Raw genomic sequence first — 22,899 nt, forward strand, 5'->3', positions numbered from 1 at the left:
AACTTATCCAAAATTAAGCAGAAAAGAAATCCGCCAACCCCAAAATCCCAAATTCTTGCTGTAGCATTGACTCCAACTGTGAGTGAACTATGGGACAGAGTGCAACGGCACCATAGGCTTCCCAAGGTTGCTATCTTTCTCCCAATGAATCACTGTGGGCCCAAACAATTGGGCCTTCAGTCAGCACCTACACACTATGGTACTGCACCATCAGGCTCTTCATAAACACCACAGAAAGAAAATTAGAAGCATGGGGATGGGGAAAAGGCAGAGCATCTGTCAACTCTGAGACAACCTAAAACAATTATATGTGCACATGGAGTCACTGAAGAAGAGACTAAAGAACAGAAAACAGAAGAAATAACAGAAAAAACAGGGAGTTCTGGTGACCTAGTGGCAAGAAGCTGCACTGCAATCCTGAAGGCACGTGGTTCGAGGCCAGTAATTGCTCCATGGGAGAAGGATGTGCAATCTCCTCCTGTGCCTCTGAAAACCCGCCTGAGGGTCAGCTGTGGGTTGGTTCCAACTCTATAGTACTCACCAACCAATCATCAATAGAAAAAACTTTCCCTTATCTGAGGGAAATGACAAATCAAGGTATCAGAGATACTCAATTAGCCTTGGAGGGGAAAAAGAAAAAAAACACCTCAAAACCAATTTAGGTACTGCTGGGACAGAACTTTGTCATCTCCAAATATGAGTTGCTAATCCTACACCTATAACCTGTGGTTACAATCTCATTTAGGAATGTGTTTTCTTTATGTTAGTGAGGAAGTATATCTAATTAAGTATATCTATCTTAAGTCTCTCTTTTGAGATAAAGAGCAAACTGAACAAGCATGATGCCATGTCACATGACAATCCCCAAGAAACTGGACAGTAGAAGCTGAAGAGACAGATACTTACCGAGAGCCAACAGAGAAAACCTCTTAGAATTCCTGAATTTGGAGTTCTAGCCTCCTAACTTGTGAGAAAATAAATCTGTTAAAGTTATTTACTTGTATTTCTGCAATGGTATCACTTGATAATTAAAATAAAACTGGATGCCATGGGGGTACAGTGTTATCCTAACAAATAATGTAAGATATAGAAACAGGTTTGCAACTGGGTTAGGGGTAGAAGCTGAAGAAATTTTATGTACTTCCTAGTAAAGCAAGGATTACTTTGAAAAGACTGCTTGGTAAAATTACATACAACAAAGGAAATTCTGGTCAGGGTTCAGAAAGAAGTGAGAAGACCTACAGAAAGTTTCTGTCATCATGGAGAGCACAGATGGCATCATTAACAGACTGTTGCCATAAATGTGACCACTATATGCGCTTCTTTCAAGGTTGCAAAACAAAATGATGAGTATTATGATCAGACAAAAGAGGAAAAGTGCAGCTTTTTACGCAGTGGCAAAGAACTTGTCTAAATTATGATCAACTGCTTACAGAAGGGTAGATTTTTAAAAATTACCTTGATTATTTGATTAAAGAGATTTCTAACCAAGAGTCTAAAGAAGTGATTTTTTTTCTTTGTATCTTACAGTAGGATGTGAGAGAAAAAAATACAGGTTTAAAAATGAACCGTTCCAAGTGAAACTAGAACTTAAAAGATCTGTCAAACTATTTTATAAATTACGGATATATCCAACACTCACTGAAACCTTGGTGACACAATTAAGCCTCTTAATTGATGGTTCTAGACAACTACCAAAAAGAAATGACATTTGTTTGGCCTGAAAAGTAGAGAGAACAAATGAAAGGAGGAAATCTGTCTCCCTTTTTAAAGTCTACAAGCAAACAACAAAACAAAACAAAACAAAACAAAACAAAACAAAAAAAAGAGCCAAAGGAGCATTAACTGTTGTCCTACACAAAAAGAAAATGACCATCCCTGGAGCAGCTTGGAGATCAGGGAAACATTGGAAGGAACACTAAAAATAGGGCTGGCTTGGTTCAAAGGAAGAACTCCTGACCTCCTAAGTTTCAAAGTGTAGAGCCAAGTTTCACAGGGTAGAACAATACCTAGGTCTTTAAGAAACAGACATCCCCTAACTCAGTTCCAGCATGGAGAGAGCAATTTAAATAGGCAAAGAGGATGGAGCTACTAGTCAAATGCTGCAGAGGTAGGACTGTCATGTCCAAAACACAATAAAACTAATTAAAAATGTATTACGGAGATAAAAAATATATAAAAGCAAAATGAATGACCAAAGTATACAAAGAAAGGATGGAGAATATGAAAATATACCATTAAGGAGATGGAATACTATTTAAAGTTAAGAGTTTGAAAAGGTTTAGGATGTTTACTATCAATCCTAAAAAAAAAAAAAACACCACAATAACTCAAACCAATAAAGATTAGATAGCAGAGCTAATAAGGAATAATGAAAAAACAATGACTCAAAAAAAGGGAAGGACAACAGGAATACTTACTTTCAATATCTTTACTGTAAGTCGTTTTTTACTTTGATAACTAACATCTTTTTGCCAATTACCTATTCTAGTACGAATTTAAGACACTAAAATCAATGCTTACCAGACTGAACTAAGTTCAACTCCCAGCCCAACTATGTGTATTTAGTAACATTAGCTCAAGTCCTAAGTCCTCATTTATAAATGAGAACAGTAAAGAAGCTATGAAAACATAATAAATCTAAATACATTTGTTTTGAGAATTCAATTAGAAGATCTTGTACTTTATTAAACACAAGTTTAATAAGTATTTGGTGTACCATTTAGAAAAGAAAATACATTGTCTGTAAAAGCATTTTTAAAAAGCATTCAAATAAACACTGAATGCATAATGGTAGAGACTGCCTATCTTTCTCCCAATAGCTGATGGCTTCAAACCTTGGGTTAGCAGCCTAACTCCTTAAGGAACTCTTTTATTCAGTAGGTTTTTAAAGCTATCCTTACCACAGGAATGACGTGTGTGACCCCATCTCCACTGTCTATTACAGTACCGGTCAATGTCCGTTCTCCTACTTGTCTAGAGGTCCAGGATGCAGCGAGTGCAAGAACAGCCTGGGACAAAAAAGGTAAGACCGGCAAACAATACAAAGAAAAATAAAGTTATTAGAAAAAGTATTCACTGTATTAAATCCTAAATGTAGTATCTACAAAAAGAAAATATTAAAGACCCATTTATATTATATAATGCAGCTTCTACATAATATTGCATCATTATTGAGACATTCACAAGGTTTTATTTATATTTAGGGACACCGTTATATTTTAATTAAAGTCATTTTTCTTACAAAAAAAAGCTAAAAAAAAAACAACACGGGAGACTAACATGAGAAAGTAAAATAGACTGCCAGGGCTTGTTTAATTTCTGTTTACATAGGTTAACCCATCACAAATTTAAAAGGTGAAATAAGGCAGAAAAATACATATTCACACTAGTTATTAAATTTATGACTGTAAAACACTGATTTTATTGAATAAAATTAGCATCCTATTTTTTAAATGCAACATGCATTTAGCAATATGTAACATCGCCTACAATAGAAGTCATTATAAAGTGAGATATAAAATCTAGAGTTCTTATAACATAAACCTCAAACAAGATGTATCATTAATCATGAAAAGCAGCGTTAGGTTTTATTTTGCCTATTTATAAAATGAAAGATGAAAGAGACCTAGAAAGTCATCTAGGCCATCTCCCTATTTTAACACAGATCCACACCATAATTAATGTAAGCTGACACAAGTATATAATAGTTTTGGAAGGTATTACAATGAAAAATTCTATACAAGTATTATAAAATTTAGCAGATAATTTCACTGTGAAAAATGATCCTCATTTATAAGCAAGAATTATCTTTTGAACATTTTTAAGTCACTAGTAAACAGTTAAGACCTATAGTTAATTATTAATTTATATATCTTACTAAGCATCGTAATATGTTAGGTTATCACTTTTTTGGGTAGTTGGGTTTTCCCCCTCCTTTTTAGGTATCACAATGGGTAGAAAGGAAAAAAACAAGTCTGCAGTCAGGGACCTCTCCAAAGAGCAACGACGTCCCTCTGGAGATTTAAGTGTGCCTGATCCAGGCCACAGTTTTTGCAATTACTTGTTATGCATCAGAAAGCTGGACAATGACTAGGGACGATAGGAGGAGAACTGATGCCTTTGAGCTCTGGTGCTGGAGAAGAGCATTGAATATGGATTGCTAGGAGAACAGAGAGGTTGTCACAGAGAGGTTGAAAGTGGACTGCTCTTTGGAAGCAAGAATTCTCAAGCTCTGTCTGACATACTTTGGGCTTGTTGCAAGGAGGGACCATTCCTTGGAGAGTGACAACATGCTTGGGAGACTGGAGGCACAGCACAAAAGAGGAAGACACTGGGGGTAGGTGTGTCAGTGACAATAAAGTTCGTACAGGATAGAGCAGGATTTAGGGTACACAGGGTCACTATGAGTCACAGTGACTCAATGGCACATAACAACAACAAGCTCTAACAATGAAACAGGAGACAGAAGTTCTTCATAAAAATTATTAAGAATATAAGTACAGTAAAATATTAGATTTATGCTTGACAGAACATACAAGACACAGGTATATATAAAATATACCTAGCCTTTATGCAGGGAAAGGAAGCCTACAACACAAGTTATGAAGATAAATGAATATGCATGTGAAGTTTATGGAATAAAGTCTGCATTTAATAAAATTACCATTTTCTTCTCTTTCCCATATAAAAGGCCTTGAACTATCAAAAAGACCATAAACTTAATTTCTTTACATGACCCTTCTGCTAGGTACTAAATTAATGATTTAAGTAGAGAACCATAATATGTACTCAATTTATGTTTAAAGCACTGCCTTTAATATCTCAAGAAGTAAACGAAATCAGATTAAAATGAAGAATCAAGTTTAACCAAATATGATTCTGCTTACCTGCACAGCAATATATAAGCCTGGTACATTGAATGATTCGAACATTATTTCAGCAGTATATTCCCTGTTTTCTGGAGTATTCAGTGGAGGTTCAGTCTATTGAATTGAGGAGGCATTATGAGGTTATTTTGATAACTTAAATTAGTAATTAATTTAAAACAAAGTCATTAAAAAGTAATGGCACTAAAGACATACAGAGACAAACATGGAGACCAAAGGAAAATTACTCAAATAGACAACTCAAACAGACCTATATGTGTAAGAAAACAACATGGTTACTTACATAAAAAAACTAAAAAAACCCTAAATACTTGTACCACATAACTGAACACTGAGAAAGAAGAGATTACTAACAGAATATCCCAGCAAAGTAAGACCAATCAAGAAAGACAACAAAGACAAGTTAAAGAAAGGGGATCCTGTGTAAAAATGGTAATAACAAATCTCTAGGCAAACACACTGATGGTATTTGCCAATGGGACAATCTTCAATCAACGGAATGATTTTAGCAGGATATATTGATCTGTCTGCAATGATAGCAAATAAGCCAAGATCATACAAATTTATGGCATAGCTTCAATGCTATAACTATTACAGTACAACATTTTTAAAACAGCTCTCTTTGGTGTGAGTGACCTCACAGGATATACCATTTAGAAACTACATAAATCTAATCTGTCCAGGCATATATTAATGAGGTGAGAAATGACCTAGGGAATTGTGCCAGCAATCCTGGACTTCCTATTTCATCTGTGCCTGTAAAGCCTTTAAATTACTAAAGCTTGGAACTGGGGAAAATGCTCCTTCTTGGGATAAGGAATTATTCATTAAAGCACAGAAATAACAAATGGAAAGACAGATGATATTTTAATTGATTACAAATTAAATTATTTGAATGTCTAAAAGATATAATAAAGTGAAAAGACAAGAGCTAAGAGACAACTTATCCTGCATATAAAACTACATATAAACTGCATATAAAAATTACTATTTAGATGTTACACAACTAACTATTATTTGAGTTTAAAGATAATCTAGTAAATGTTCATTAAAACTAATAAAATTTAATAATAATTAAAAAAAGGATAATTTAGTGATTCATACAAAGTTAAAATTTAAAACTAAGAATTAAATGAAAAACTCCAGGACAAACAAAAATTTTACCTAAACTATAATCAGGGAACTTCTTAAAGGAAAATACAGAAGTAGATAATAAGTACATTAAAATAAAAGTGTTCAACATCTTAGTCATCAGGGTAAGTTAAAACCCAAATAAGCTACATCCTTTTTTTTTCTGTCAACTACAACCTTCTTTAAAAAAATCCCAAGTGTTTCTGATAAAGTCCATCAAAATCTACACTATTGGCATAACAATTTTACAACGGACATACAAAAGAGAAGTGAAAACAAGTCCACAAAATCACTTGGACTCTTAGAAAACTAGAAACCACTAAGGTAAGCAACCATTAATAGGCAAAATGAGAGTCATATAATGAAATAGTATTACCAAGCAACAAAAAAGCACAAGTCATTAACATATATAAGCACAAATATAACAACATGAACATATCTTAAGATTATGCTCAGTGAAAGAAATTTTACTGAAAGAGTGCATCTTTCACAATTCCATTTATAGGAAATTCAAATACAGGCAAAATTTAGCAATGGTGTAAAACATCAGAATGCTGGTTGCTATACAAGACCATCAAAGACTGAGAAGAAAATGCCATGAGTCAATTTTTCAGGCTGAGTTATAGTCTTTATCTTGGTAAGGGCTTAGACTACACAAATGCAGTGATCTGCCAAATCCTACATTTATTTGCAAGTCAAGCAAAAATCGGGTGGCTCTGAGAGACATGACCCTCTGTAGGAGGGGAAAAGGAGGCTGGCGAAGTCTTTGTGAACGGGCCCTGTTGACCTTTGGGACTGAGCTGTCTGCTCCCATGAAGAAGGCATACCTGGAACCCCCATGAGGCAGTTCTACTGTAGCCCATGAGATTGCTGTGAGTGTAAAATACATCTTAGAGGCCAAATTGAGACTATTATTTGTTTTTGTAAATAAAAATTTAATAGAACATAGTTCTATTCATTCATGTTTTTAATTGTCTGTGGCTGGTTTTTTTGCTACAACAGTTGAGTAGCTGCAACAGAGACCATATGGTCTACAAAATCAAAACACTTCCTAAATGTTGGTTCATTAGAGTTTTGCCAAATCCTGATCAAATACATCAAACGATAGGATGAAGATTTGCTTATTTAATACGTACAAATTTTTATCTACAGAAATAAAAACCGAACACAAACTCTAGCTGATAAAATGTGCAATTAAGTATTTATAAGTAAAATGATTCCCATTTGCAAATAATTTTTTAAATATGCAAGAAAGAAGACTGATAAAAGTAATTACAGTAAAATGCTAATAAGTGACTACTGTAGCGATACAGTTGTTCACTATAAAAACTCGTTCAGCGTTCTAATTAATTCTTAGTCATAAATAATATTCACAAATAATATTTATCAATTTAACCAAAAATTATCATCATTTTGCATTTAGAAGGCAAGGATTTTGTATTGAGGGAAAAGTGGTAAACAGAAAAGAACAAAATCCTTGTCACCATAGCCAAGATGTTAAAAAAGACAATGTCTAATATTTTAAAAAGGAATAAAATGTGTTTTTACATTTATGAGATCAGTATCAGGAAAAATAAGTTTCTGCATCTGAGGCATACTATTCAAAGGTAGGAAGAGATGAAAAAGGAGAGTTATACTCTTTTTTATTATGAAGTCCTGTAGCACTGAATCATTAAAGCCACTAGAATGTAACTGCTTTGATAAAAAAGCTTAAAAATTATTTCTGTCATTGAGAATTACCAACCACAAATACTATATATTCATTCTGTAAAGAATGTCTTAATTACCTACTTTGCGCTTCGAGAAATTAGTACTGTACTGGCATACAGAACTGAATGGTCTTAAAGATGATATAGCTTTATGAAGGATATACTATTAACAACAGATGTTTTTATTCAATGAAATTTTTAATTTATACTTACCAAAAGGAAATAATGATCTTCAGGTTCTGCTCTCAAGTATTTAAAGATTACTTGCTCCATAAACCTTTCCATCAAGTCCCAATCTTCAACTATACCATGGCGGATTGGCCACTATTAATCAAAATAGTAACAATCACCTCAGTGTTTTTCATTTTGCTTTTCATTTCTTAGCTTATTTACAAATATTTCTTAAGTGTCTAACAGATAAAACATTTCATAAATCTAATTTATGTATTCTGAAACTATACCAGGTGCTATAATCAAAGAATGCAACACAGTGTCATATTTTCAACAAAATACAATGACATTTAGCATCAATCATACCGTGCAAAATACACATGGTTCAAGGTAGTTCATTTTCAATATTAGATAATGAAACATTTCTTCCCTTAACTGTTTTGATGATGGGTTGCAGTAGTTGTGATAAAAGTCTAATAGCTAATGAAGGAAAATTTTCCCTTGGTTCTACTTTATATGTTATCACTCTTCTATTTACATTTAAGGGAGCATTGGTAGTGGCTTAACAAGAGTTGCACCACCAACCAAAAGTACACAGTTTGAATCCACCAGCTGCTCCACAAGATCATATAGTATACTGCCTCTGAAAACCCACTGGAGGGTCAACTGTGAGTCGGCTCCAACTCAACACACTTCTGTCTCTAACTATACCTTCTAAATCTCCTTTGTGGGTTGTACTTTTCACCAGTCTTCAATGATGTATGATTCAGGATCTGCCTGAGGTCTTTTCTCACATTACATATTCCCTAGGTAACTTCATTCCCTCCAGAGGCAACTGCTGTCTTCCAAATCCTGTACTTCCTTTCTTACCTCCCTCCCTCTTTCTTTCTTGTTTCTGAGTGCCAAGATCCACATACTGGACTTTTTAACACTTATCTGAGATGTCTCGGATACTTCAACTGTAATATGTTCATAGCTAAACATATCCTCTCTTTCCAGAATTACTCTAAGCAAGTGTTTGTCATTTATATTCTCAATTTCAGTAAAGGGATGTTATCACGGAGATGAGAATTAAAGTCCATTACTCCTTTTAGTAAGGAGCCTGGTGGTGCAGTGCATGTCAGCAGTTCAAATCCTTTTTTTACAGCCTCAGAAGCCCAATGGGGGACTGTGGAAACTGATTCAATGGCAGAAGGTGCTGCTGCAGTGTACCATGAAGTTGAAATCAACTTATATAGCTGACCCGCCAGCGGGTTTTCAGAGGCATTAAGTCACACAGGAGAAATGTTCATGTTTCTCCTGAGGAGGAGCCGGTAGATTTAAACCACACATCTTTGGGATGACAGGGCCATCTTACATCTCTATTACTGGTCACCTTTCCTTGTTTCTCACTAAATACTTACTTCTGTATTCTTTTTATTTTAAAGTAATCTTATAATACATTTAAAAAGATCACTATGCTTAACTACACTTATTAAAGGAAAGATAAAATGTAGGCACAATAAGAACGCAATTACTGGAAAGAGTATTAGAAATTTTACAAGGCAAGTAAATTTCATTAATAAGGAAAGGTAGAGGCGGGAAAATAACACAAACAAAAATATGGGGACAGAAATCTATACCTAAGAAACTGAATTTGGTGCAAACACTGTGGAAGGCACTATGGCGCTTTCTCAAAAAGTTGCAGACAGAGATATGATTTGACCCAGCAATTCCACTACTTGGAATATACCCCCAAGAGACCATAACTGACATCCAAGCAGATATATGCACACCCATGTTTATCACGGCTTTGTTTACAGTAACAAGGAGTTGGAAACAACCCAAGTGCCCATCAACAAACAAATGGATAGTGAAGCTGTGGTATAGTCACATGGAAAACTATGCTGCATTGAAAAACAAGGAACTCATGCATATTATTCATAATGGGTGACTACGGAGGACAGCAGGCTGAGTGAAGTATCTCAGTCATGAAAGGACAAATACTGCACGGTGCCACTGTTGTAAAACATGATTGACCTTGGGGTTGGAGAGAGACTGAGAAAGATGGGTTCAATAATGTATACTGCATTGAAACAGATGAGAGAGAAAACTGTTTAAAAGGGATATGTGATTAGGTATTTTTGTCATGACAGGAGTCTAGAGCAAAGGCTACATGGTGGAGTAGACCTGGGGGAGGGTTTATAAAACAATGAAAGAATTTTACTTTTCCAAGAGGCTACTAGGGGAGAGGGTTAGGAGGGGAGAAAAGTGCAACAATGAATGAATGGAAATCCAAAGTCTCTGTAAATTTTTACTGAAATTAATAATAAACTTAAATTTAAAAAAAATTGTAAAACCACAAAAAAAAGCATGCTAAGTATGAATGTATCTTCAAGACTGTAAGAAGAGTAGGGGAAGTGACACAGGGGTAGCAACATCAGACTTACCTTCACTAACTACAACTATTTGTCAAAAAAAAAAAAAGAAAATAAAAGGAGCAAAGGCTGAGAGTTAATAATGAGTAATTGAAAACATTGTTAAATGTATTGTCTGGTGGTGTGAGTTATCAATTCATCAGTTTAAAAATGTTAGGTGTTAATTTACTCCTTTCAATCCAGACACATAGTTCTTAACAAAGGTTATTAAAGTGTTCTATCTGGTCTTGAACCTGTTTTGTAACTGACAAGTATTTCTATCCTAGTTAAAAAGGTAAGTTTACATTAAATCAGTAATATAAGGTTAATTACTGAAAAGCATATTGTTTCCACAAAGACTACAAAATAGCATTAATACTGCCAAATACTGACTGCTACTTCCCTTTAGTTTGTTGTACAGTATCTGAACTTCTGAAACTTTCAAGTGGCTACTAAAAGGCATAATTGTTCTCTATCTGCAGAATCCAAGGAGTCAGGAACAGAAAGAGTATAGGGAATGTGCAGATTAATTGCTGATTGTCCGTGAGGTCAAAAGAATTAGATGGTGACCCGAGGTTATTACTGAATATTTTTGATCAAAGATTTCACACAGAGATCTAAACATACGAGGAACATGCAGAAGATATTTTCAAAAACTAACGAATTCTAAAGTTTCTTAAGCCATAGGAGAGAGATGAATCTCTGAAACAATTTTCATAGTGCCGTACCCTTAGTGGAGGACTCAGGTCAAATTCAAGGCATTCTGGCTCCCTCCTCTCTGATTTTAATGTATGTTTTAATCAAAATATAATGCTATCTATTATGAATTACACCTTATATAAAATTGAAATAATACAAATCTATCTACCCTAAAATGCTAGTAAATTTTTTAAAAGCCTGATGAATCTAACGACTGATTTATTTGTATATTTTCTCATTCTTGAGTACATTCTGAAACATTAGACTCAAACAATGCTGCAGTAATAAATATTGTAGTTTTACCTCGACTATAAAAAAAAATTTGAATTAAGTTTTAAACAAAACCCACTGAATCACCTAGCTTGCATTTGTGTTCAAATTGATACAAGAAATAACCACAGAATGCTGAACACTGGCTACAGATTATATACTATTGTTATAACATACATTTCTTTTACAATTTTGTTACTTATCAACATACTGCTTTTACACTTTTTTTTACAAATGTGCATGTTTAAAATATCTTTTAAAAGATAAGAGATAAACATTTACACCCAGGGTTTACTTTAAAATAATCCACTGGGAACAGAGGAGGGTAAATAAAACAAGATTAAGCCATAGGTGGATAACTGCTGACTGTGTGATAGGCATGAAGTGTTCATTATGTTCTTTTTCTGTATTTAGGCATATAAAGTTTTCTACTATTGATATTATACAGAACTCTGGTGGGCCAATTGTAAGGAGCTGTGCTACCAACCCAAAGGCACGTGCTTTGAACCTACCACTACTTCACCAGAGACTGACAAACAATCTCCTCTCATGCAATTTACTGCCTCTGAAAACTCACTAAATGGTCAGCTCTGAGATGGTTCTGGCTCAACAGAACACATCATTATAGATATTAAATGTATGTACCCAGGCTGCATGACAAGACAAAGTCAAGTATTATAATGAAATGTGCAAAGAGCTGGAGTCAGAAAATCAAAGAGGCCAAACTCGCTCAGCATTTCTTAAGCTCAAGGAACTGAAGAGGAAATTCAGGCCTCGAGGCAATACTTAAAGATGATTTAGGCAGAATATTGCGTGATCCTGCAAGTATTAAAAGAAGATGGAAAGAATATACAGAGTCATCTGCTGCAGAAGGTCAAAGACTGCAGCCTTCAAAACAGATTGAAACTCAACACCAAGGAAACAAAGATTCTCACCACTGGGCCAATTGGCAGCATCAGTATGGATGGTGAAGAGATTGAAATAGTTAACAGTTTTCGTGTACTTGGTTCCAGTCAACACTCCTGGTTGGATGGATTGCTTCTGTGACTGGAGTGGTGGGAATAAGTGCCTTTGAGATGGATAGGTTGGCACAGGGTAGAACAGCATTTAGAGCTCTTGTACATAGGGTTGCTATGAATCGCAAGTGACTCGATGGCACATAACAACAACAACAACCGCTCTGGAAGGCAGATTGGTGTTTCCTAAAAAAGATGCACACAGAAATTCTGTACAATCCAGCTATTCCAATACTGGGTATACCCCAAGGAAATTAGAACCGAGACATGTATGTTCAACACTAATGTTCATTACAGCACTATTCACCATCGCAAGAACATGGAAACGGCTCACATGTCCAACAACAAATGAATGGAAACCGTGGTACATTCACACTAAATAGCAATCAGAAGCAATGATTTTAAACAATATTACATAACTTGGGAGGGTCTGGAGGGCATTACATTGAGTAAACGAACTCATTCTCATAAGGATAAGTACTGCATAATACCACTGTTATAAAAATAGAAGAATAACTAGTAAAATATGTATGGGAGACCCAAGGTGAAAGAAAGGTGTTCTATCCTCCCTGGTCATTGTCCAGCTCTCTGATGCATAACAAGGGATTGCAAAAACTATGGCCTGTACCAGACGCACCTTAGTCTCCAGAGACACACCGTTGCTCTTCAGTACCTTAGAGAGGTCCCTAACAACAGACTTTCCCATCGCAATATGTCTGTGAATTTCCTGGCAGCTGGTGCCAAGAGTGTTGATTGTGGAGCCAAGCAGACTAAAGCTGTGAACAATATCAATCTCTTCACCATCCATCCTGATGCTGCCAGTTGACCCAGTGGTGAGAATCTTTGTCTTCTTGACATTGAGCCTCAATCATATTGAAGGCTGTAGTCCCTGACGCTCAGCAGCAAGCGCTTCAGGTCCTTCTCAGTTTCAGCAAGCAGGGTCATGCCATCTGCATAACGCAGATTATTGATAGATCTTCCACCAATCCTGATGCCAAATTTCTCCTCATAGAGGCCAGCCTCCCGGATGATCTGTTCTGCATACAGGTTGAAAAGGTATGGAGACCGGACACATCCCTGGTGTATGCCCTTCCCAATTTTGAACAATGCAGTGTTACCCTGCTCTGTTGTGACAACTGTTTCTTGGTTCAAATGTAAGTTTCGCATTAGCATGATCAAGTGTTCTGGGATTCCCATTCTTCTCAGAGTCAGGCACAGTTTGTTATGGTCGACATAGTCAAACGCCTTTGCATAATCAATGAAACACAGATAGGCACTTCTCTGGTACTCCCTGCTTTTAGTCAAGATCCATCGAACATTAGCTACAATATCCCTAGTACCACGACCCCTTCTAAAGCCAGCCTGGACTTCTGGCAGTTCTCTGCTGATGTTCTATTCCAGTTGTTTTTGGATAATCTTCACCAGAATCTTGCTTGCATGTGAAATCAAGGATATTGTGCTATAGTTTCCACACTCTGTTGGGTCACCTTTCTTTGGAATGGGAACAAATATAGATCTCTTCAAGTGGTTCTCCAGATTTCTTGACACAACTTGGTGAGCACATCCACGGCAGCATCTGTTAGCTGAAATATGTCAATTGGTTTACCATCTATTCCTGGGGCCTTATTTTTGGCTATTTCCTTCAAAGCAGCTTGAACTTCTTCCTTCATCACCATACGCGCTTGCTCTTGCTCATGTTATTTCATTAAATTCTTCTATGTTTGCCCATTCTTTTCGATACAGTGACTTAGCATATTCTTTCCATCTTCTTTTGATACTTCCTGGATCATTTAATATTCTTCCTAAAGCATCCTTGATTATAACAACTCAAGCTTTGAAATTGTTCTTCAGTTCCTTGAGCGTAAGAAATGCTGAGCAAGTTCGACCCTTTTGGTTTTCTGACTCCAGCTCCTTGCACATTTCATCGTAATAATTTACTATGTCATCCCGTGCTACCTTTTGAAATCTTCTGTTCAGGTTTTTAGTATCTTGAATTCTTCCTTTGGCTTTGGCTTCTCTGCGCTCCAGTGCAATATTCAGAGTTTCTTCTGACATACATTTTGGTCTTTTCTTCCTCTTCTGTCTTTGTAGTGAATGTGTGCACTCTTCTTGGATGATACCCTTGATATCCTCCCACAACTCATCTGGTCTTCGCTCATTAGCGTTCAAGGCCTCAAACCTGTTCTTGAGATGGTTCTGAAATTCAGGTGGGATAGACTCAAAGTTATATTTTGGTTCCCATGGATTCGGTTTAATCTTCCTCAGCTTGAGCTTGAGCTTGCATATGAGAAGTTGGTGATCTGTTCCACAATCGGCTCCACAAAAGGCCTAGTTTTCACGGCTGATATTGAGCTTCTCCAGCAGTTCCTTCCGCAGATGTAATGGTGGGTATAGTCCAATGGTAATTAATTTTATAAAACACAATGTATGAAACATAATATCAATAAAGTGTGGAGGGAAAAAGGTTTTTTTAATAAAAAAAAAGGAAAATCAATTATTATCTTGTGTTCTGAGATCCAATGGTTATGGAAAAGTAAATATCAATTACTTTAAATAGATTAAAATTTTCCCTTTGGTTATAAAAGCAATAGCAGGGTTAAGACAAGGTGGAGATGAAAAGAAATTTCTATTTTGATAATGTGAATGGTATTTAAGCCTAAAACTCAGTGAAACCACACGGTCAAATACTAGACAAACTAATTTTTATGAAAATTTGCATTTATTTATACAAATCATAAAAACATACCTTTGTGGCATATGTAGGCTTTTCTATTGCTTCATCACCAATGAAGAAATCTAAATCATCAACACCTTTCATCACCCTCCTTTGAGCTTGGTCACCCACTTTTGCTGATTCCTTAATAGCAATACCTTCAAAACAAGTTAGACATGTTAAAAATTTTCTTCAAATGAGACCTTTAACTTGTACAACTTGTCATAAACAAAACATGACAGTATATTTAAATTGTCACACAAAAAAGGGCTGTAAGAAAATAAGACAATCTTAATTTTAATGCAATGGAGTCACAACATCCCCTCAGAGAGCAGCTGGCACATTTGATCTGCTTGCCTTCTTCTGAAGGCAATTCTTAAAGGAGGTAAAAAATAAAAAAGAAACTAAAAAAATGACAAAGGAAAATAGCAACAAATAGCATCCAACCAAAACCACCACTATGGTACAGCCACCAAAGCCTAACAACCGTACAACAGAAAGATCACAATGTATTTTACATTTTAACAATTACCAAATTATTTTTGGAAAGGCAAAAATTATTGGAAAATCTTCTTTATACAAACATAAATATGTTTTGTTGTTGTTATGTGCAGCTGAGTTAGGACTGATTCACAGTTGTCCCTCCAGTGTGTTTTGCAGTTGGTGAAGTCAAATTGAGTGTCCTTGGGTTAGCAGGTGCAACTCTTTATCCTCTAAGCCACCAGATTTCCACCCAGTTCACATCCACTAACTACTAAACTTAAGAAAGATGAGCAATCTCTTCTGAGATAATCTCTAATGAGATTAATTGTCTCTGAAGCCTGCTGGACAGTCAACCTAAGAGTCAGGTCTGTAAACAACAATCCCAATTTAAGATCATGGACATTTATCAATCAGGAATGTCAATAAACACTAGGCCTGCAAACACTAATCATATCTACAAACCAAATGACTGCTTCTGAAGGTATATGATCAGGGATAGACTACTTAAGGTAAATACTCTTACACTGTTAGTAGCAATGTCCTAAAAGCATGTATATACACACTGACCTCTCACTTTCATTTTTTTTTCCTCATTAAATAAACAATTGTCGGTTTGGTTTTTGGGGGGGCTTCCCACCCATTCTAAAGAGACCTGTTAAACAGAGAACTGAAACAGTCAGGAGTTTTCATATGAAGCCACCCTTAGAATTTAGCAAATTACAGTTTTAAAGGATTTACTCTTACAGTGTCACAGAACTGACTACCTTACTAACTGGGAAGGTATGAAGCTTGTCTCTCAACATGGCCTTTTCTAGTGCAGATGACTATGTTGAGGGGCGGGGCTTTGTGAGGCATGCTGGCCTATCAAAAGGACTATCTACCATCCCACAAGGGGACTGGCATGTCTCAACAATCTACAAGGGGACTGGCTAGTCTCACCAATAAACAGAACAGCTCTAGCTGCATAGATAAATTCTTTCCACACTGAAAGAGATTCTTCACCTAGGCACAGAAGAGAGATATCCCCCAGCCCTATTCAGGATGACAGAAGAAGGGATGGCTGAACTGAAGAAATGGATTTGAGATGGGACTTTTGAGAAGTGCAGATGAAACCAATTGTTAAGACTTAGAACTCTATTAGACAGCTGGAAGGAAGGGAATACTAGAAGGACTAACAACTTGGGAACACAGTAAGCCATGAGACTGAGGCATCTAAGTGCACATTATGGGAGCTGACTTTGTTACTAATCTGAATTACAACTTTTTAACTCTCCCAATAAGGTTCTGTGTGGTCTGTAAGCTATCACAACTTAATTTTGGACCAAGATGTACAGGAATATTGGTGATGAGTATAGAGGCACGGGAGTGTGGGGATATGTTTGACCTCAAGGCAACTGGTTTTGTGTTACTGATGCTGTAGGCAGGGATAGTTTCCTCCTGTGAAGTTGGTAAAGGTCAAATAATGGCACTTCCCATGTGCCCCTTACTCTTATTATAGGACAGAATCTTCAAAATAGCTTATTTGTGACTTTAAAAAATACTTACAGGAAGGGATGATAAACTGTGGTTCTGTATTCCCAGCATATCCTAGTTTTGTGTACCTACAAAACAAAAGTTTATAAGACTTTATTAGTATCTTAGCATTTATGCTGATTATTTAACTCTTACACTTCCATTCTTAGATTTTATTCCAAGGTGAGACTCCACTGTAGGTAATATGCAAAATTCTACTGTTTCAGTACATTTAAACATCTCTCCTATCAAAATTATAAATGGCAGTAACACTGGACCCAGGAACACCATTTTAAGAAAATGAGTTTATAAGACTGTTCATATATGTGGGTGTAATAACAGAGATACAATGTCACTAGTTATTATCTTGCTTATAAGAGCAAAAGACTAAAAATACCTATATATTACTTGAAAGAAAAAATTATTTCACCCAACTATGCTTAAATCCATTGTGTGGAATAGACAGTTCCTACAGCTATAAAAAAGACTGATGTATTGTTACAGAACAGTATCTAAACTGTTTTGGTAAATGAACACAACAAAGTATAGATGAGGCTAGGAGCATAAAAAATGTTACTGATTTTACAAGCACAAAATCCGGAAGGTAATGGGCAATCTGGATTATCTCCAGGAAAAGGGACTGAGTGCCTGAAGGACAAGGATGAGAGGAAAATTTTTTTATTCAACATCATTTCATATCATTTGAAGTTTTAAAGTGTGTGTCACCTTACTGCTGCCATCATGAGTGCAATCACACTTCAAGGAAAACTAGGGCTTAAAAAGGAGGCTTGTGGGACTGGGCTGCAGTAGCACACACCATCACCTTAGGCTGGCATGCTTTTCTCCCTAGCAAAGGCCTGTCCCAGTAGGCTCCATCATAAACCTACAATGTCCCCACCTGGTCAAAGCTGAAGATTTATATGAAGCAGTAAATATACAAACTGGCCTAGAAATGACAGACTCTTCCACAAACTGATGTAATACTAAATGATTTGTGTGGAATTGTATAATCATAGGCAGTAAAATCTAAAGTCCAAAGGACTCATTCCTGATCTTCTGAAGGGTCTTACATTAAGAAAAGTGTTGCTGTTCAAAAGCATCTTGATAAGCACAGAAAAGATTAGGACAACTAGCTAGATATTAGAAAATTAAGAGTTGTCCTCCCCAACAGGAAATGTGAATCATCCACAGCCTCTGCTTTGGATGCATATATGTGCCTATACTTGAGCAGTAAAATCATTATTTGACTACAAAACTATATACATGGGTGCATGGGTGTGTGATGTGTGTATGTGTAAAACGATCTCCTACAGTGAATTTCAAGAAACAGTCTTACAACAGAAAAAAAACCCCACACACACTGATCAGAAACTATAAAACTGAAATTTTACACACTGCATGATGGGAGTAACATAAGAAGATTGTTCACAGTGTTCAATACAATGACAAGTAAAGCATTTAGCGCAGTACTGGTACATGGTACACAATAACTCTAAGTCTTTACATTCATTCTTGCAAGTTTCCATTCCTCCCAGAATTAGATAAAGGTTGTGGAGATCGAAACATTAAAAATTTAAAGATTATATGATACAAATTATTCCTTGACATATAAAACAATCTCTGGAGAGATTTTCAGATTATAGCTTGTATTTTATAGTTTCACTACCTTTCCATTACCAAGCATCACCTCCTCTCTCAACTCAAAATCAAAATTAATGCACCCTGCCCTGTCCTAAGCCAATCTCACTGATTCCGACACACCAACTCCCACTGCCCTAGTCACTGTATCAATCCATCTTATCTGGTGTTTTCCCCTCCTGCACTGTCCCTCCATTATTCCAAACATGATGTCCTTCTCCAAGGTCCAGTCTCTTCTGGCCACACGCCCAAAGTATGTGAGACAGAGCTTCAAACAGCCTCCAAGAGGAAACTTGATTTCATTCTCTCCAAGACAGACCTGTTTATTTTCTTGGCAGTCCACAATATGTTTAAGACTCTTCTCCAGCACCATACAAAGGCATCAATTCTTCTTCTGTCACACTTAGTCATTGTCCAGCTCTCTGATGCATAGCCAGTAATTGCAAAGACCATGGTCTAGATTAGACATACCTTAGTCTCTAAACTAACATCATTGATTCTCAATACTCTGGAGGGTTTCTAACATCAGATTTTCCCAATGGAATTTGTCTTTTGATTTCCTGACTGCTGGTGTTAAGAGTGTTGATTTAGGAGTCAAGCAACCTTTAATTGCTAACAAACTCAATCTCTTCTCCATCTATCATGGTGCTGCCTATTGGGCCAGTGGTGAGAATCTTTGTCTTCTTGATGTTGAGCTTCAATCCATATTGAAGATTACAGTCCTTGACCTGCTTCGGTAGCAAGTGCTGCTTCACTTTCAGCAAGCAAGGTCATCTGCATAACACAGGCTGTTAATGAGTCTACCTCCAATCCTGATGCCACATTCCTCCTCATAAAACCCTGCTTCCCAAATGTTCTGCATACAGATTGAAATGGTATGGAGACAGGATGCATCACTGACACATTCCTTTCCTGAATTTGAACCATGCACTGTTTCCTTGCTCTGTTCTGAGGACTGCTTCCTGGTCCAAGTATGTAGTTGCTGTTGTTATGTGTCGTTGAGTCGTTTGCGACTCATAGTAACCCTATGTACAACAGCCCTAAACCCTGCTATCCTGTGCCAATCAAACTGTCTCTGACACACCCATCCCGATTACCTCAGTCACTGAATAAATCCATCTCATAGAGCATTTTTCCCTCTTGTGCCGTCCCCTCCACCCTCCTAAGCATGATGTCTCTCTCTCCAAGGACCTGTCCCTCCTTGCAACATGCCCAAAGTATGCCAGACAAAACCCCAGAATCCTTGCCTCCAAGGAGTAGCTTGGTTTAACCCTCTCCAGGTTGAATCTGTTTGTTTTCTTGGCAGTCCAGGGTACGTACATTCAATACTCTTCTCCAGCACCACAGCTCAAAGGCATCAATTCTCCTTCTGTCCTCCCTAGTCATTGTCCAACTCTCTGATGCCTAACAAGTGATTGCAAAGACCATGGCCTGTATCAGGCGCACCTTAGTCTCCAGAGAGACACCATTGCTCTTGAGTACTTTAGAGAGGTCCCTAACAGCAGACTTTGCCATCACAATACGTTTTTTGATTTCCTGGCTGCTGGTGCCAAGAGTGTTGACCATGGAGCCGAGCAAACTGAAGCTGTGTACAATCTCAATCTCTTCACCATCCATCCTGATGCTGCCGATTGGTCCAGTGGTGAGAATCTTTGTCTTCTTGACACTGAGCCTCAATCCATATTGGAGGCTACAGTCCTTGACCCTCTGCAGCAAGTGCTTGAGGTCCTCCTCAGTTTTAGCAAGCAGGGTTGTATCATCTGCATAATGCAGATTGTTAATAGATCTTCCACCAATTCTGATGCCGTAATTCTCCTCATAGAGCCCAGCCTCCCAGATAATCTGCTCTGCATACAGGTCCAAGTATAGGTTTCACATAAGCACAATCGAGTGTTCTGGGATTCTTTTTTTTTTTTTTTAAATTTTTGTGCAATTTTAAAAATTAATTTTAATGCACATTGACAGAGATTTTGGATTTCCACTCATTCATTGTTACATTTTTCTCTCTGCCCACCCCAACCCCCAGTTCGCTCCTCTCTTTGAAAAGTAAAAGAAAAATTCCTTCACTGATATACAAACTTCCTCCCCCCACCTGCCCCGAGTACACACCACTATGCATCCTTAATTCTGGACTCTTGTGATAACCATAATACCCTAACATATATCGTTTTTAAAGTGTTCTCTCACTCATCTGTTTCAATGCAGTATACATAATTTATCCAGTTTTTCTCAGTCTTACCCTAACCCTGATGTCAGTCCCGTTCTACAACAGTGGTACTATGCAGTATTTGTCTTATTGTGACTGAAATATTTCACTCAGCATAATGCCCTCCAGGGTCACCCATTTTGAATAATATTGCATGAGTTCCTTGTTTTTCAATGCAGCATGGTATTCCATTATGTGAATATACCACGGCTTCTCTATCCATTTGTCTGCTGATGGGCACTTGTGTTGTTTCTAACTCCTTGTTATTGTGAACAAAGTCACGATAAACATGGGTGTGCATATATCTGCTTGGATGTCGGTTATGGTCTCTTTAGGGTATATTCCCAGTAGTAGAACTGCTGGGTCAAATGGTATCTCTATTTGCAACTTTCTGAGAAAGCGCCACATCACTTTCCACAGTGGGTGCACCATTTTACACTCCCACCAACAGTGATTAAGGGTTCCAGTTTCTCCACAACCTCACCAGCATTTGTTGCTTGCTGTTCTGTTAAATTTTGCTATTTTTATTGGGCTGAGATGATATCACATGGTTGTTTTGATCTGCATCTATCCTAGAGCTAGGGATTTTGAATAGTTCTTCATGTGCTTCTTGGCCATCTGAATGTCTTCTTTGGTGAAGTGTCTATTCATATCCTGTGCCCATTTTTCGACTGATTATTTACCTTTATCTTGTTGTGGTGCTCAAGTATTTTATAAATTTTAGATATAAATTCCTTATCTGACATGTCATTACCAAATACTTTTTCCCAGTCTGTGGCTTCCCTTTTTACCCTGTTAGAGAAGTTTTTGGACATGCATAGGGATTTGATTCTTAGAAGGTCCCGTTCATCTATTTTATCTTCTCCTGGTTGTAGATATTCTGGGATTCTAATTTTCCTCAAAGTTAGCCACAATTTGTTGTGATCCACACAAATGCCTTTGCACAGTCAATGAAACACAAATAGACATTTCTCTGGTACTCTCTGCTTTCTGCCAACAAGATCCATCTGACATGGGTGATATTGTCTCTGGTGCCATAACCTCGTCTAAACCCAGCTTGTATTTCTAGTAGTTTTTTGTCAATGTACTGTTTCTAGATCGTTTCTAGATCATATTCAGTAGGATTTTGCTAGTGTGTGGTATTAGTGTTATTGTTCTATAATTTCCACACTGTCGGGTCACTTTTTTTTTGAATGGGAATAAGTATGTAAAACAATTTTATAAATTTCAGCAGAACCATCAACAAATACAGTGACTAATGTTCTCCTCTTGCCTTACAGAAAGCCACACTGTACAAAATAAAGCTGCCCCACGGATCTGCTCGTCACCTTTCTTAAATCAGGCATTGGGACATCTCTGCAAAGCAATCAATGTCCTTCTAAGTATGTTTCCACAGATTCTTATCAATGGAGGTAATTTTCTAACATCCACTGATTCAATTCACAATATAAGAAGAACTTTTGTCATTTTAATAGCTTGCTTCACTAACGTCACCTTTATGTCTTTTGGTAGCCATTAATATCTAAAAGCAACCACCTTGACAATTCTGTTTTGCTTAACTTCTACTAAATAAATACAACCTTTTAATTATCCTCAAGAGTTTAAGCAGAAATTGAGATAGCATTTGCAAACAATACTGAAGTACTTTACTACATAAAATGCTTCTATAGAAAAGTGATTCTTGCTTCATTTGATCATTTCTCTATGTAAACAACATACTTAGGATACAAAATTATCAAATCATCTTCAGTAAGATGGACTGACATGGTGACTGGAACTATGTCTTGAGCATGGCACAGATGGTGAGGATGGCACAGGGTAGGGCAAGGTTCAGATATGTTGTTCATAGGCTCCTTATGAGTCAGTTGACTCTAAAGCACCCAGACAGCATAAAAATTTGATATACTGATCAATATGCTCCTAATTAGAAACACTTTAATGTTTCTTTCAGATGAATTTTATTTCTTTTCCATTTTAATCAATACTTGGCATTTGGGAAGGGAAAAAAATGGATACATATCATCCACAGTCTAGTATAAACAAAAACATATCAAAGATTAAGATAA

General features: G+C 36.7%; 1 protein-coding gene across 1 annotated transcript in view; it reads right to left on the reverse strand.

Annotated features, from left to right (window-relative positions):
• Positions 1–17,071, reverse strand: part of LOC102845350 (actin-related protein 3-like) — a 105,656-nt gene extending 88,585 nt beyond the window's left edge. The window contains exons 1-6 of the mRNA XM_006895136.1: positions 17,023–17,071; positions 15,028–15,152; positions 7,943–8,053; positions 4,890–4,985; positions 2,904–3,011; positions 1,624–1,720 (exon numbers count right to left, since the gene is read on the reverse strand). Of these exons, the coding sequence (XP_006895198.1) occupies positions 1,624–1,720; positions 2,904–3,011; positions 4,890–4,985; positions 7,943–8,053; positions 15,028–15,099 (484 nt within the window). The 5' untranslated portion in view covers positions 15,100–15,152; positions 17,023–17,071. The remainder of the gene's footprint in view (positions 1–1,623; positions 1,721–2,903; positions 3,012–4,889; positions 4,986–7,942; positions 8,054–15,027; positions 15,153–17,022) is intronic.
• Positions 17,072–22,899: the final 5,828 nt, after the last annotated feature.

This window comes from Elephantulus edwardii, unplaced genomic scaffold, assembly GCF_000299155.1.
Source record: "Elephantulus edwardii isolate Elephantulus edwardi_28Jun2011 unplaced genomic scaffold, EleEdw1.0 scaffold00160, whole genome shotgun sequence".
In the NCBI taxonomy this organism is placed as follows: domain Eukaryota; kingdom Metazoa; phylum Chordata; class Mammalia; order Macroscelidea; family Macroscelididae; genus Elephantulus; species Elephantulus edwardii.